A 16,674-nucleotide genomic window follows, 5' to 3' on the forward strand; every position below is an offset into this window, starting at 1 on the left:
CAGGGTCTAAGCCATTCATAGGCTTGTAAACATTCCACTTGTTATCAATGGTCAATCACATGGCCTGTACAGAATATTGAGTGCGTTCAAAATTATCAACATGCTTAGATTAATACTTTGGGGTTTCATTAAGAGTCAGCTATCAACTTGCCTGCCTCTTCACAAAAATACAAACTTAGAGATGAACGTTCTCTTTAATTAGATCATCAAGTTGGTAATGTTACAATCATCTTTGCAGCACTGTATTTGTACAGCAATTCATTCATAAACATGGTCATAAGAATCTATGATTTGCCACCTGAGGGCGCTTTTTCATATCCACAATCTCAATTTCCAAACATACATGATTGTAGCATACACTTCTGGTTTATGAAGGACCTTTCCAAAAGTTACTCTTTCAACTGTCTGATAACGTAAATTGCATAACGAAATTAATAGATACGAATGTATAAAATGCTGTTCAGAGAGATTTTGACATTTATGCTGTGTTCACAAATAACGATGGGGGGGGGGGGGCCTGGAGGAATTGCGATTGAAATCTTATTTTCATTCAGATCGCCCCTCAATACCTTTAAAAATTTTCAAATGCCCCCCTCTATATGATCAAAATTTTTCAAGTCCCCCCCCAAACTATCACAAGCACGCAAAGGATGTGCACGCAGACAAAATAAACACATATTGCTCCATTCCACTCGCAGATGTTCAACATTACCTGTTATTAGTACTTTGTAAAGTCATATTTCTAAGGCAAGTTTTTAAATTGATTTACAGTATTAGTCCAAGCCAACTTGAGTTAATCTAAATCTGGCCAGGTCAATTGCTCCTGCCGAAGAGCACACAAAATGATGATCATGAGAGAGTATGCAAATTGTGAATTCTGGCTAATTGCCATATTGTAAAAAACTGAATACAGTGACCTACCAAACTTTGTTTCAAAAGTGCAAGACATATATGAATTAGATGCTTCTCCAAATTGACAATACTGGAAGGTTAAAATATTCCATCAAATGAACGTTTTAATCTCTGAAATTTTGGGTGTAACAATGGCAAATTTGGTTAAAAAATAAATAATTCCATCTAGTCACATATTTTTTTCATTTAGTCTTCACTGTTCAAAGTTTTACTTTTGTATTGTTTTATGACATGAATATGAAAATTTAGAAAATTGAACATGGTGACCCTATCTTTTTTCTTTAATATTATTCTCATATGCCAGAAAGTCTCCTGGTCTTCCATGTGTTGCTCTCTAGCCTAATCTTGTGTACAAGTATGTTTCACTGTCATGAGCGTCATTTGACACAAACTCTTCTCCAACTACCCCTACATCAGAGTCAGAGCTATCTCTATCACTGCTCAGGTATGCAGTGACAGTGACACTGCAGTAGCAGGGTAGTATCTGATAGTGACACTGCCCGTAGGCAGTAGCTGTATTAACTTTGACAATTTTGACAATATTTTTGTTCAGTTTATACAACCACGTTCTTGTTCTACTCCCTACAGCATGTTGAACTATCCAGTATGCAGCTTGCTATCACAGCCTGTGTATGTGTACCATGCATTTGTATCACTGACAAATATCACCTAATACATATTTACATATACAGGCTTTGTCGACAAACTAACGTTGTGTTTGATTATGCTGTAGGGAGACAGCAAGAAATTGTAGCTGATATATTACATAGAAATACTGCAAAAATCATCAACAGTTGCAGCTTCTGCCCTGTTACTAGGCTCGTTTGTTTTTTATGACAAATCACACGTTTAGATTTTTTCAAGATAAAAGTCATGACATGTGACAAATGGTTCTAGATTTTGTTAAATGATTACTAACATTACAACAATTGGATGACATGAAAATGGTATTCATTTTCATTGAATTACCTACAAAAACTTGGAATTGGAAAATGTAAAACGTAAAAGGGAACAAAAATTTTCAAGTTCCCCCCCTACAGGCAGAGCAAAATTTTCAAGTCCCCCCCCCCTACTACCCCAAAAATTTTCGAACCCCCCCCCCGAATTCCTCCAGCCCCAACCCCAACCCCCCCTAACCATTTTTTGTGAACGCAGCCTTATTTTCCCATGATTTTTCAGCTTTCGGCTGGGAAAGGGGACACCAACACCATCACAAATACCCCACCCCTGCCTGAGCTCATTACAGGATGGCTCCATTAACTTAGGAATACCCTACTTCCCTAGGATCAATTTCACAGACCTGCCTTTCCTACAATGGCACTACAATAGCACTAGCTGGATTAGATAAACATAACAATGGAACATTCACACCTTGGGAATTAAAAGTCTTCTGTTTGTCACCCGAGTTGCTCAGGCAAGGACTGATCGGGTTTCAGGTACCATGCAAGTTAATGCAGTCGTCCCCTAATGTAGTACACTGCTTACTTTGTGGCGCCCTCAACTTCAAAACTTTGCAAAACCCCTGATACCACCAGTACAATATAATTAATTATGACAACCACCTTGCTTAAAGGTATACTGTCACCTGTTTCAATTTTGCCATAGTTACCATGGAAAGAGAAAATCTGACCAATCACAGATTTTAAGCGGGTGGCCGCTTTTTAAAAACAGCACCCTCACATAGGCATTTTGAATACCAAGGAACGCCCCTCTGACCATATATGGGCAAATTTAGATTACAGGTGACTGTATACCTTTAATGTTGAAACATGGATAAACTCACATTCTTTGACACTTTGAACATAGACTGGATTGTCACCGCTGACAGTTAAACCATATCCTTTTTCATCCCTCTGAACTATCACACAGCGCTGTATAAGGTGAGCCCCTGAAATAACAAATTCAAAGAAATTAATGAAGATTGACTAGCAGCATATTTAAAAAATACCGTCAATGACGCTGTACCTTCTCTAATGTGTGGCCAGGTCAGGTAATTGGTTGTTGGCATGGAGTTGTTGGTAAATAGTTGATGATGTAGGGGCATGAGGTGGATATATGGACCCAAAGAACCCAAAAGATGATTAAATACATCAATCAAAAAAATTCTAAGCTACAGTATAAACTGCCTAAAGATAGATAGTTCAATGTGGAAAAAAGTTAAACAATTCAGAAATAAAAATTAACAGTCCAAAATAGTAATGACGCACTTCCCTACTGACCTGAGTGCATGTGAAATACACAACCTGGCATCTGTAAATTAAATGTATACCAAGTGATCATTTCCAGTCACTTTTAACTGTTTTTAATGGATTTTCCAAAGAGTCCTGTGGAAATGATGAAAAACGCCTATCTGGTCTTGTGTTTGTATAACCTCATGGCTGATAATTGTCATAGTATTGAAAAAAAATTGAAAGTGAAGAAATTACTGTTTTTAATAGGCTATTTTCCTTGAAATACATGACCGTGTAAAGAATATATGCTAAAAGTGTTTAAGAGTAAATTTCTTTTCAGAAAATAATTTAATTTGTGACCAAAGGATTTTTATTCTTTGAGTTTACAAATTCAAACATTGTCAATTTGTTCAATCATCTTGTGCAGTGCAAAATTTATAAAATTGGCAGAATTACAGTCTTTGTGATGTAAAATTATGGGTTGACATCACGATAACTGTTAATCTGTTTGAAGTACTAATATACTATAATTTAAAAAAGAAAAATTCATGCAGAAACGGTAAAATATATTGTCAGCAATGTAGTGTTAATTTTGACTTTACATCAAAATATGCCTTTGCTGGATACCAATATATAGGGCGAAATATCAGCCATGTTCAGCAAAATCCACACAACAGCATGATCCTTTTCTAATTTGATTTGATTTGCTTATGTTATCCTTGTATGACAGTCAGTACAATATGGAACTTGAACACAACACAGTGAATAAGTATGCTGTAAATGAAATGGTGTGGCTGCATCCACATGCAGCAATAGGAGTGCCTTTGTCTCTCACCCCTCATTTCCAACCTGTCCCATCCCTGAAAAAATAGTTTGGTCTTATATTTATAATGTTAATAATTTCTGTATTTGTTAAAATGTGCGCATCTCAAAAACTTTTGATCATAAACATTTCATTGTTTTTTATAGCTGACCAATCAGTTAACCTGTTTATTTGAATATTTGCGCATTTTTCCTTAGTATTTGACATTTTCTGAATACCTTCTTATTCAGTTTGTCATTTTCTAAAAGTTTAAATGCTCCATTGTGTGGTCAAGCCTTCCACAAGCATCAAATGTGGTACTTCATATAGGAGGGTCTGCCTCTAGAGGGCGGGCATCATGAACACTCTCTGTGTTTGTTGGTTAATTCCTCCACGTAAACTTCTGATTGTACTGTAAACATTGAACATGGCCGACGTCCGATTTTCCTGTCTAAAACTTTCACTCATTTTCGTTCATATGACTCTGAAATCCCGGGAAACGATTGGGAAGAAAGGGTTATCTTGAAATATTGAGGACTCGCCGATATTTTTGCAAATTAATGAGAAAAAATAGCGTCAATGACACTGTAGCTCCCATCCTGGACTATTTAGTGTTTTTCTCTTGGTCAGATATTTGAACATGTGTGAAAGGGATAAAGTGCGTGAAGTGAAAATACTCAAATGAAATGTACTGGAGACAGTGAAATATGTTTAATGTAATTATTCAGATATAAAATGGAAAAAATACAGAATTAGATATATCGAATACTGTGATAATAGACATAGTCCCCACTTGTAATAGGAGTATTAGTCTTGATGGGGCAGGAAAATGTGGTCATTAAGAAGTATCACTGGAGTGTATATGTTGAGATCTATGGGCACATAGGTCTATGTCGTTGTTCCCAATTTGAAACACATGAGGCATGTCTAAGTTATGGTTCTAAATCGGGAAAAAAGATCAGACCTCTAGCAGGTATTGGCTCGCTCAAAATTAGATATGTGCATAATTAATGAGGTACAATATGTGGTGTCATAAGGTGTCCCATCATACCATACATGAAGGCTGTTGCACTTGTGGTTACTGAGATTATGGACAAATATGTATATTTGAGGTCAAAGGTCACCGAGGTCACGTAACATTTTGTCAAAAAAATTGTATTGCTAAGTTATCCCTATATACCAAAAATCAGACCTCCAGCTCTATTGGCTCGCTCAAAATTAGATATGCGCATAATTAATGAGTTACAATATGTGGGTCATAAGGTGTCCCATCATACCATGCATGAAGGCTGTAGCACTTGTGGTTACTGAGTTATGGACAAATATGTATATTTGAGGTCAAAGGTCACCGAGGTCACGTGACATTTTGTCAAAAAAAATTGTATTGCTAAGTTATCCCTGTATACCAAAAATCAGACCTCTAGCTCTATTGGCTCGCTCAAAATTAGATATGCGCATAATTAATGAGGTACAATATGTGGCGTCATAAGGTGTCCTATCATACCATATATGAAGGGTGTAGCACTTGTGGTTACTGAGTTATGGACAAATATGTATATTTGAGGTCAAAGGTCACCAAGGTCACGTGACATTTTGTCAAAAAAAATTGTATTGCTAAGTTATCCCTATATACCAAAAATCAGACCTCTAGCTCTATTGGCTCGCTCAAAATTAGATATGCGCATAATTAATGAGGTACAATATGTGGCGTCATAAGGTGTCCCATCATACCATACATGAAGGCTGTAGCACTTGTGGTTACTGAGTTATGGACAATATGTATATTTGAGGTCAAAGGTCACCGAGGTCACGTGACATTTTGTCAAAAAAAATTGTATTGCTAAGTTATCCCTATATACCAAAAATCAGACCTCTAGCTCTATTGGCTCGCTCAAAATTAGATATGGACATAATTAATGAGGTACAATATGTGGCGTCATAAGGTGTCCCATCATACCATACATGAAGGCTGTAGCACTTGTGGTTACTGAGTTATGGACAAATATGTATATTTGAGGTCAAAGGTCACCAAGGTCACGTGACATTTTGTCAAAAAAATTGTTTTGCTAAGTTATCCCTATATACCAAAAATCAGACCTCTAGCTCTATTGGCTCGCTCAAAATTAGATATGTGCATAATTAATGAGGTACAATATGTGGCGTCATAAGGTGTCCCATCATACCATATATGAAGGGTGGTAGCACTTGTGGTTACTGAGTTATGGACAAATATGTATATTTGAGATCAAAGGTCATCAAGGTCACATGACATTTTGTCAAAATATCCGAGATATCTGCGTGAACGGATGGACTCACGGATGGACGAACAGACGGACATGACCCAATCTATAAGCCCACTGGACTTTATCCGTGGGGACTAAAAATTGTGTCACTGCATCCTTTTTGCAATATGAATACGATGATTTTCGTGGCCTTATACATGGCAGTCTATGGAGATCTGCCTTATACATGGGAGTCTATGGACGTGTAAACTAAAAATATGCAAATTTCACCACGATTTGCCCAAATTTGGGAAAGGTCACTCCTATGCACTTCCATACCAAGTTTCAAATCAATCGGACTTGTGGTTTCAGAGCAGGAGATTTTTTGACCAAAAATGGGAGAAAATTACAAAAAAATTCATGAAAAATAGCAAGTCCAAGATACTGACCCAAGATGTGCACAATCATTTCATGTCAGCCCAAAGTACTTACATGCTAATTTTTCATGTAATCTGCTCAGTGGTTATTGAGTTTTTTCAATTTTGACTGTTTTTACATTTTTTCACTTAATTTGCATATTTTGGCAAATGACAACTTCATTTGAACAAAATCTCATCTACAGCCCATCATCCATGTACACACCAAATATCAAGATGAAATGTACAGCGGTTTTGGAGTTTTTGATGTTGACGGACAGACATACAGACATAGACATACAGACACACAGACATACAGACATACAGACATACATACATACAGACATTTCCCTAGCCTATAAGAATAGCTTCCATTGCCATATATACATATAGCTATGGAGCTAAAAATGCAAGGAAAATGCCGACAGGCTTACACAATGACCAGTTTTCAGACTCGGAGGCATATGATCATCTCTGCAGATTATGCAACAGGCCCAGATCACGTGAGGCCATGAGGGGATATCCACGCAACTCAGTACCAAACACTAGCGCTCACAGAGTGAGCAAACACAAAGTGAGTACCCCTAACGTCAGCTCAGTAGTCTGTAATAGATTGTAGTCAACTAAGAAACCTTGGAGAAAGGCTTAACACTGTGGCTATGCTGCTAAGTCCCTTTTGATTTTTGTCACAGCTCAAAATCGTTCTCCCACACCTCAACCTGAGCCATGAACACCCCCACCAGTTTATGATATGACCCATCACAATGGCATGACGTCAACGGATCTTGACAGACGGAAGTCTTGACAGACGGAAGTTCTTGACAGCAGCATATTGGTTTTCAACTCTAATACCTTCTCTGTCTATAAATAGACACGAGAAGGTAAAAATACCATCAAGGACAATGTGCTGCCATTTCATTAGATGTGGCAGGTCAAATTGAATGAAGTCACATTAGATGTGGCAGGTCAAATTGAATGAAGTCACATTAGATGTGGCAGGTCAAATTGAATGAAGTCACATTAGATGTGGCAGGTCAAATGAATGAAGTCACATTAGATGTGGCAGGTCAAATTGAATGAAGTCACATCAGATGTGCAGGTCAAATTGAATGAAGTCACATAAGATGTGGCAGGTCAAATTGAATGAAGTCACATTAGATGTGGCAGGTCAAATTGAATGAAGTCACATTAGATGTGGCAGGTCAAATTGAATGAAGTCACATTAGATGTGGCAGGTCAAATTGAATGAAGTCACATCAGATGTGGCAGGTCAAATTGAATGAAGTCACATAAGATGTGGCAGGTCAAATTGAATGAAGTCACATTAGATGTGGCAGGTCAAATTGAATGAAGTCACCGCTATAGTGTTGGACTGTTCATGGTTTATTTGAACTATGGTTTCTTTAACAATGCTGCCACACCTACCGGTACATGACAATGGTGTGTGCAAAACTGCCTCCAAGTCATAGGAAATGGGTAAATGTCCAACACAAACATATCTACCAAGGAGCCAAAGCAACAGATATGTACCAAATCTCAAAGCATCAAGCAACGGATTGATGTAAAAAGACATTGTTTGACAATGACAAAAAAATAAAATTTACAATTTTCATAATGAAAAATATAAAAATAACATAGGACCCTGCAAACGAAATTTCAAAGCAACTGAGTACCTTTTTTCCTGACAAATTGACATATCTGCATCCTCACAGATATACTTGGTAATTCATAGCCTGACCATGGTGGGTTAAGGGGAACAAGTTTGCTGTAAATCTTTCAAGACTACATTTTGTTTTGTGTATATATACCGGTATCTATGCCATCCTTGAAATGATGAACTGGTTGTTCACAGAGATTTGTACCTCAAAACTGCTTTGTAGACATTCCAATATGGATACTTCCATTCTACAATGTTTGTAAAACATGATATGTCAGCTGTCATGACTAAATACCCTGCACTGGGCAAATGCTTTATTTATCTCAAGGGTAAACCTCCATGTAAGACACTGTTCTCTATAACCTTTATGAACATTTCATTTATGATGCAGCTGATTTATATTTTGCAGCAAGACAAGCACCCTTGCAGTAAAACCCCTTTTTTTTGCATTTACATGACCTCTGCATAATCAATGCTTTCTGTAATTACGCCATGAATCAATACTGAACGTACCATAGATGCCTTTCATGAAAACAAAAGGACACATCTGATGGCAAACCAATTCGAATTTGCTGATCATAAACAAATAATTTTCCCTTGTAATTTTTTTAATGATAATTAGTGATTATACAAGATTTTCTCCTGGCCATCCTAAAATTGAAACACAAACAAATACAAGCAATCGATGATGTTAAACAATAAAATCATACCGTCAATGACGCTGTACCTTCTCTAATGTGTGGCCAGGTCAGGTAATTGGTTGTTGGCATGGAGTTGTTGGTAAATAGTTGATGATGTAGGGGCATGAGGTGGGATATGGACCCAAAGAACCCAAAAGATGATTAAATACATCAATCAAAAAAATTCTAAGCTACAGTATAAACTGCCTAAAGATAGTTCAATGTGGAAAAAAAAAGTTAAATAATTCAGAAATAAGAATTAACAGTCCAAAATAGTAATGACGCACTTCCCTACTGACCTGAGTGCATGTGAAATACACAACCTGGCATCTGTAAATTAAATGTATACCAAGTGATCATTTCCAGTCACTTTTAACTGTTTTTAATGGATTTTCCAAAGAGTCCTGTGGAAATGATGAAAAACGCTTATCTGGTCTTGTGTTTGTAAAACCTCATGGCTGATAATTGTCATAGTATTGAAAAAAAATTGAAAGTGAAGAAATTACTGTTTTTAATAGGCATAAATTTCTTTTAAAAAAATAATTTAATCTGTGACCAAAGGATTTTTATTCTTTGAGTTTACAAATTCAAACATTGCAATTTGTTCAATCATCTTGTTCAGTGCAAAATTTATAAAATGACTGAAAAATAAAAAAAATTGGTAGAATTACAGTCTTTGTGATGTAAAATTATGGGTTGACATCACGATAATTGTTAATCTGTTCAAAGTACTACTATACTATAATTTAAAAAAGAAAAGTTCATGCAGAAACGGTAACATATATTGTCCGCAATGTAGTGTTAATTTTGACTTTACATCAAAATATGCCTTTGCTGGATACCAAATATATAGGGCGAAATATTAAAATCAGCCATGTTCAGCAAAATCCACACAACAGCATTGATCCTTTTCTAATTTGATTTGCTTTGCTTATGTTATCCTTGTATGACAGTCAGTACAATATGGAACTTGAACACAACACAGTGAATAAGTATGCTGTAAATGAAATGCCTTTGTCTCTCACCTCTCATTTCCAACCTGTCCCATCCCTGAAAAAATAGTTTGGTCTTATATTTATAATATTAATAGTTTCTGTATTTGTTAAAATGTGCGCATCTTAAAAACTTTTGATCATAAACATTTTCATTGTTTTTTATAGCTGACCAGTCAGTTAACCTGTTTATTTTGAATATTTGCGCATTTTTCCTCAGTATTTGACATTTTCAGAATACCTTCTTATTCTTGTCATTTTCTAAAAGTTAAAATGCTCCTTTGTGTGGTCAAGCTTTCCACAAGCATCAAATGTGGTACTTCATATAGGAAGGTCTGCCTCTAGAGGGCGGGCATCATGAACAGTGTTTGTTAGTTATTTCCTCCACATAAACTTCTGATTGTACTGTAAACATTGAACATGGCCGACGTCCGATTTTCCTGTCTAAAACTTTCACTCATTTTCGTTCATATGACTCTGAAACTCCAGGAAACGATTGGGAAGAAAGAGTTATCTTGAAATATTGAGGTACTCGCCGATATTTTGCAAAATTTAATGAGAAAAAATGCAAGGAAAATGCCGACAGGCTTACACAATGACCGTTTTCAGACTCAGAGGCATATGATCATCTGCAGATTATGCAACAGGCCCATATCACATGAGGCCATGACGGGATATCCACGCAACTCGGTACCAAACACTAGCGCACACAGAGTGAGCAAACACAAAGTGAGTACCCCTAACGTCAGCTCAGTAGTCTGTAATAGATTGTAGTCAACTAAGAAACCTTGGAGAAGGGCTTGACACTGTGGCTATGCCGCTAAGTCCCTCCTATACCTCAACCTGAACCATGAACACCCCCACCAGTTTATGATATGACCCATCACAATAGCATGACTTAAACGGATCTTGACAGACGGAAGTCTTGACAGACTGAAGTAGAAGTTGACACCAGCATACTGGTTTTCAACTCTAATACCTTCTCTGTCTATAAATAGACACGAGAAGGTAAAAATCATATTGTTATTCAACATCTTGTAGCTTTCATACTGTATTTGTATATTGTATTAAAATACCATTCTTTATGCTTCTGTATTAATATGCTGTAGTGAAGGCAGGCACTTGTATTATTAGCAAACGTAAATAGTTATTTGTTTATTATTGACATCAATGATATAAGCTGCTCAAATGTTTCATCAGAATGTTTCTTTATACATGACGTGCAAATTGTTTGAAATTTCAAAGACTTTTGGGGATTTGAAAGTTCCAAGCCTTTTGAGGAATTAGATTTATTCCAACAGTGTTTACTATGTCATCGTGTAGTTAGGATTTCATGTGTGTACGACTGTGTGTACCGGTACTACTCTGATCAGGCTAGATCGGAGAGGTAGAGCTATGTGTTGCCTCCCACCATATAGCTGAGCTTACGATTAGCTGCCGAGACTGCTCTTGCTATAGGTAGCTGCTAAAATATGAAGACTACCCAAAAAATACAAGTAACCACTCAAGCATCCAATATGACACAATGTATTGAGTACAGCCAAATATACGATTGAATTATATTCTTGCAATTTTGGGGCTGAAGTTAAACATGAGCAAGGTGTCAGCAGTGTGTCACGTAATCTTCATGGTGAACGACCATCTTGACTTCTGATGACGGTACATGTATGATCTACGAGCCTGGTAAAGTGATTAACAGGTCATGAACACGAATGAAACTAAGTTAGGGGCTTAAGCAATGATCAGACTGTCTAACTATGTAAAAATGTTCTCCGAGATTGGGTGGGCTTGTACTTGTGGCAGCTCAATTGGTAGGCCTATTTAGAAAGCGATGTGATCGAAAATAAAAACACATAGCACCAAAAGAGTAAGCCATAGAAGTCGATGAAAACTAATAGGCACAAACTTGACTTCATTATATGACCATAGAAAGATCTTGGACGTACAGTAATTGTTGGGAAAAAAGGGGCAAAAATCACCCAAAACAAAACAAGATAATCACAGTATACGTCACTGAGAACAGCGCCTTCAACTCTTCCATTTGAACGAAATTCCCATTATAATATGCAAACAGGGGTAGCTCCGTTCAAGCTGTAATATTTAATATTTTAATAGACTATAAGATAAACAAGTCATCGTTGATGACACATAAACAAGTCATCATTGATGACACAGTCCCCACTTGTTAATGGGTACTTTGATTACATGTCCTCAGAGAGGATAGAGTCCTCTTCATTAATTAGGTTTGTGATAAAAATACTTTGATACAGATGGCGCTCAATGGCCAAGAATGAGTTCCATGGTGATGAAAACATAAAACCAATGTAGGCAACCATCCTAAAGTTCATAAAATGAGTCAACTAGGAATTAATCAACAGGATGTTGCAAAACATTTTTGCATACAATCCTAACACTTAACAGATTATCACTGGTACCATATTTCATAAAGTTTGATGCAGTATTTACAACACTATGAGATCAACATCTGTATCAAGTTTCATCAAATTTGACGTTGTATTAATTTGTGGCTATATCACTCTAATTAGGAAAGTTCATTACATATGCAATTACAAATTAATTAAAATGACACTGATAAATGTCTTTTTCAATGTTAAAGCAATGTGAGCTTAACATCTGTACAAAGTTTCATGAATTTGATGCAGTATTTCTTGACATATCAGCCTACTTTTATACGAAACTTCAATGATTGACATGTGTACTGCTACCAGGGGTTTCATTAAGAGCCGGCAGCCGGCGAAATTGACCGGTTACTCTCACGATTTCGCCGGCTACTTTTTCGGAAAATTTGAACTCTTTCATCGCTGAAATATTTTTTACCTTCTGAAATGATACGGACAAGTTTTACAAACTGTGTATAGTCAAACTTTGCAACGGCTTTTATGTGAAACAAAATTTAGAAGACGAGCAACTACTACGATCGCCTTGTACTATGATGCAGCACTGTCTTGCGTATACTGCCTTAATAAAAATCAGAATTGCAACGGACGATTCTATTGGCTACCTGAATTGCTGATCCCGATGTGGTGACCTTTATATACGCCAATGAAAACGTGCGTACTACACCTGTCGGCTGTCATTAGCTCAATTCAAAATGGTCGATGATTGAACAAATGAAGACGGAAAAGATCGCAAGGTCAAGCTTCTCTGTACGATCTTCGGTTTTGAAGTGGACCAAGAAACAAGAGAAGGATAATTACGTGGATTTAAACTGTTTTCGAAGACAATGACCTGATTTTTTTCTCACGAAAAACTTCCCGATTACAGTTCGAATTTTAGTAAGCCGACGTGCGTTGCACCGTGGTAGGCGTAAATGTCAAGGTATATAACCAGCTGGACGTATTATATGTACTGCTTTTCGGTCTATCGACGCCAATAAAAACGTCACCCAGAGAGTGGTTAAAATACGATCAGACCTCTAAAATTCACTTCAAAAGCGATCGTCAGGTTAAATCCAAATGTGAGCTTCTGAACGTACTAATTTTCATATCCTATATCAGGGTTCTTACTTTGCATACCCATATAGTCAAATAACCTTGAGGGTCTTTGTTTCTATTTGCGAAATATGGTAATGATTGTCATTTTTTATCGTTATTGTTAAGTAAATTATCCTTTTTACCTCCCCAGTGGTATAAAAGTTCTTCATCTACAGATTGCCATACCAAACATCAGGGTTCTTACATTAATTTTTAAAGCATAACATTATATATTAATGAAAATTTTCTCATTTACTGTGCTTAAAATATCAGTGTTTCATCCAGATGGCATCAACAAGGGGGATTTCCCCCTTTAATAGAAAATTTCGGGGGAATTTCACCAGTTCATGTGTTCTACTTGTACCTCTACATTTCATTGGGGGAGTGGTCCGCCATGACAAATTAATTGGGGTGCCAACATTTCAACAGAGGGGCAATCCCCTAACCCCTGTCTAGATGTAACACTTATAACATCGTCTACAATATCAAATTTATATCATTAATAATATTGAATTATTATAGTTTACCTCCTAAAAGCATAGAGGTTCTTAGGTTCTAAGACTTCAGTTTTCTTTGTTCAAAATATCCTCAACATTACCACATTTTATTATTTGTAATTATGAATTATCATATTTAGGCCTAATCTCCCAGGTAAAATGGCTTTTATGATATGAACAAAAATTGCCGTGGAACACTGCTGACAATTCTCCTGAAAATACTAGAAATTCATGTGACTGTGAGCTGTAAAAAGTGAATTTCAACTCATTTTTCAGGTTTCCGGCCTTCGGCCGGGAGGGAGAACACCCCTCCCGACCCGGAGCCTCCCCCACGACGACCGCTTTGTGGTCATGGCAGCTGCAAGCCGCCTACTTTTTCATTCTGGCCCCCTACTTCAAAACTTAATAAAACCCCTGGCTACATGACGTGAAACAAATTGACGAGCATATGTATGAAATAGGTCGTTGTCCTTGTACCAACTTTAAATGATACTGGTGGAAATATGTCTGAGTTATGGCTCTGTACATTAGAAAATTGTAACAAAATCACCGCCATGCAGGGATATTTGATCTTACAGTTTAAAAAATCAACCGTATATGTATGACATAAGTCAATGTTCATGTACCAACTTTGGATGAGATCAGTTGAGACTTGCCAGAGTTATGGCCCTCGACATGAAACAACCATAACAAAATTGCTACCATGTGGCCATATTGGACCATCTCGTGAAACAAATCCACATACATATCTATAAATAAATCAATGTCCTTGTACCAACTTTGAATAAATTCGCTTAATACATGTCTGAGTTATGGTTCCGGACATGAAAAAATCGGGAAAAAAAAATGGCCACAAGGCGGCCATATCGGATTGTATCACAAAACAAATCGATGTGCATATGCATGACATAGGTCAATGTCCTTGTACTAAGTTTGAATAAAATTGGTGAATAAAATCAGTTGAGACGTGCCCAAGTTTTGGCTAAGGACATGAAAAAATTGTAACAAAATGGCTGCCATGCAGCAATATTGGATCATATCATGAAACAAATTGACCTACATATGTATGACATAGGTTAATGTCCTTGTACCAACTTTGAATAAAATCGGTTGAGATATGCCTGAGTATTATGGTTCTGTACATGAAAAAATCGTAACAAAATGGCCTCACGGCAGCCATATTTGATCGTATCACATAACAAATTGACATGCATATCTATGACATTAGTCAATCTCCTTGTACCAACTTTGAATAAATTTGCATGATACATGTGTAAGTATTATGGCTCAGTACATGAAAACATCGTAATAAAATGGCTGCCTAGCGGCCATATTGGATCGTATCACAAAACAAATCGACGTACATATGTATGACATAGGTCAATGTCCTTGTACCAACTTTGAATAAAATCGGTTGAGATATGCCTGAGTTATGGCTTTGTACATGAAAAAATAGTAGCAAAATGGCCGCATGGCAGCCATATTGGATCGTTTCACAAAACAAAATGACGTGCATATCTACCAGTATGACATTGGTCAATGTCCTTGTACCAACTTGAATAAAATCGGTTGAGATATGCTTGAGTAATGGCTCTGTACATGAAAAAATTGTAATAAAATGGCCGCCAGGCGGCCATATTGGATCGTATCACAAAACAAATCGATGTGCATATCTATGACATTGGTCAATGTCCTTGTACCAACTTTGAATAAAATCGGATGAAACATGTCTGAGTTATGGCTCTGTACATGAAAAAATTGTAATAAAATGGCCGCCTGGCGGCCATATTGGATCGTATTACAAAACAAATCGACGTGCATATCTATAACATTGGTCAATGTCCTTGTACCGACTTTGAATAAAATTGATTGCAACATGTCTGAGTTATGGCTCTGTACATGAAAAAATCGTAATAAAATGGCCACCTGGCGGCCATATTGGATCGTATCACAAAACAAATCAACGCGTATCTGTATGACATATGAAGTAATCCTTGTACCAAGTTTAAATGAAATCGCTCTGGGCACCTCTGTGATATCTGCGTGAACGGATGGAAGCACGCACGCACGCACGCACGCACGCATGACCAAACCTATAAGTCCCCCCCGGACGGTGTCCGTGGGGACTAACAAAAACAAAAACACTTCTTCTCTTTTCTTGTGGTTCACATTTTGCAAAGTAGGTAACTGGCTTTAACAGTTCTTCAGTACTATGGCACTGATCAACACATTATTGTTTCATTGAGTTTACTACAATTCATCATCATTCTATTCAATGTTGACTCTTGCTTCCTGATTCCATTGCTAGCTATAAGCTTTCTATTAGAGTCTCCATAAAAATTGTCAGTAGTCTATTAATGGCATTTCTCCTAGCCTGTTTCTCAAGGATGTCTGTACTTTACTTTGAGATAAAACCCCATTTTACATACAGCAGCATTTTCACTTATGTCAGGAGCAATCTTTGCCAGTAAGATCAAATTTGACACAAAAACTGCTTGAGAAAAACCTCTGAGCCCTGACAAGAAAATTATAACTGCATTCATGTCAGCAGTTTCTAAGGATATAGATGTTTTGATGAAAAAGTAGGAAAAGTATCAAAAATTATAATTGCAAAGTTTGACTCACCATATGGATCTTGCACTGTTTCCATGACAGTGGAGGAAGGCCTCCGAGGTAATTCCTTCTCAGATGGCGGTGCCTTCTCTTTGTCCTTCTCCATTTGTTTCTTCTCTCCTGAAGAATCCTGACTCAGACTGACAAGCCTTGAAAAATAAAACATGAAAAGAGAAAGCTAAGTAACATTACAAACTGTGCTTCTAGCGCCCTCTATC

The 16,674-nt window shown here is 37.0% G+C and overlaps 1 protein-coding gene across 27 annotated transcripts in view; it reads right to left on the minus strand.

Annotated features, from left to right (window-relative positions):
- LOC139125550 (rho guanine nucleotide exchange factor 11-like) overlaps window positions 1-16,674 on the minus strand; it is a 244,373-nt gene that overhangs the window by 163,626 nt on the left and 64,073 nt on the right. For all 27 annotated transcript variants that reach the window (XM_070691626.1, XM_070691622.1, XM_070691638.1 and 24 more), the window contains 2 exons: window positions 16,469-16,605; window positions 2,696-2,800 (listed from right to left, as the gene is read on the minus strand). In XM_070691626.1, coding sequence (XP_070547727.1) covers window positions 2,696-2,800; window positions 16,469-16,605 — 242 coding nt within the window. The remainder of the gene's footprint in view (window positions 1-2,695; window positions 2,801-16,468; window positions 16,606-16,674) is intronic.

Source organism: Ptychodera flava, assembly GCF_041260155.1.
Source record: "Ptychodera flava strain L36383 chromosome 3 unlocalized genomic scaffold, AS_Pfla_20210202 Scaffold_25__1_contigs__length_14229661_pilon, whole genome shotgun sequence".
Taxonomy (NCBI): Eukaryota; Metazoa; Hemichordata; class Enteropneusta; family Ptychoderidae; genus Ptychodera; species Ptychodera flava.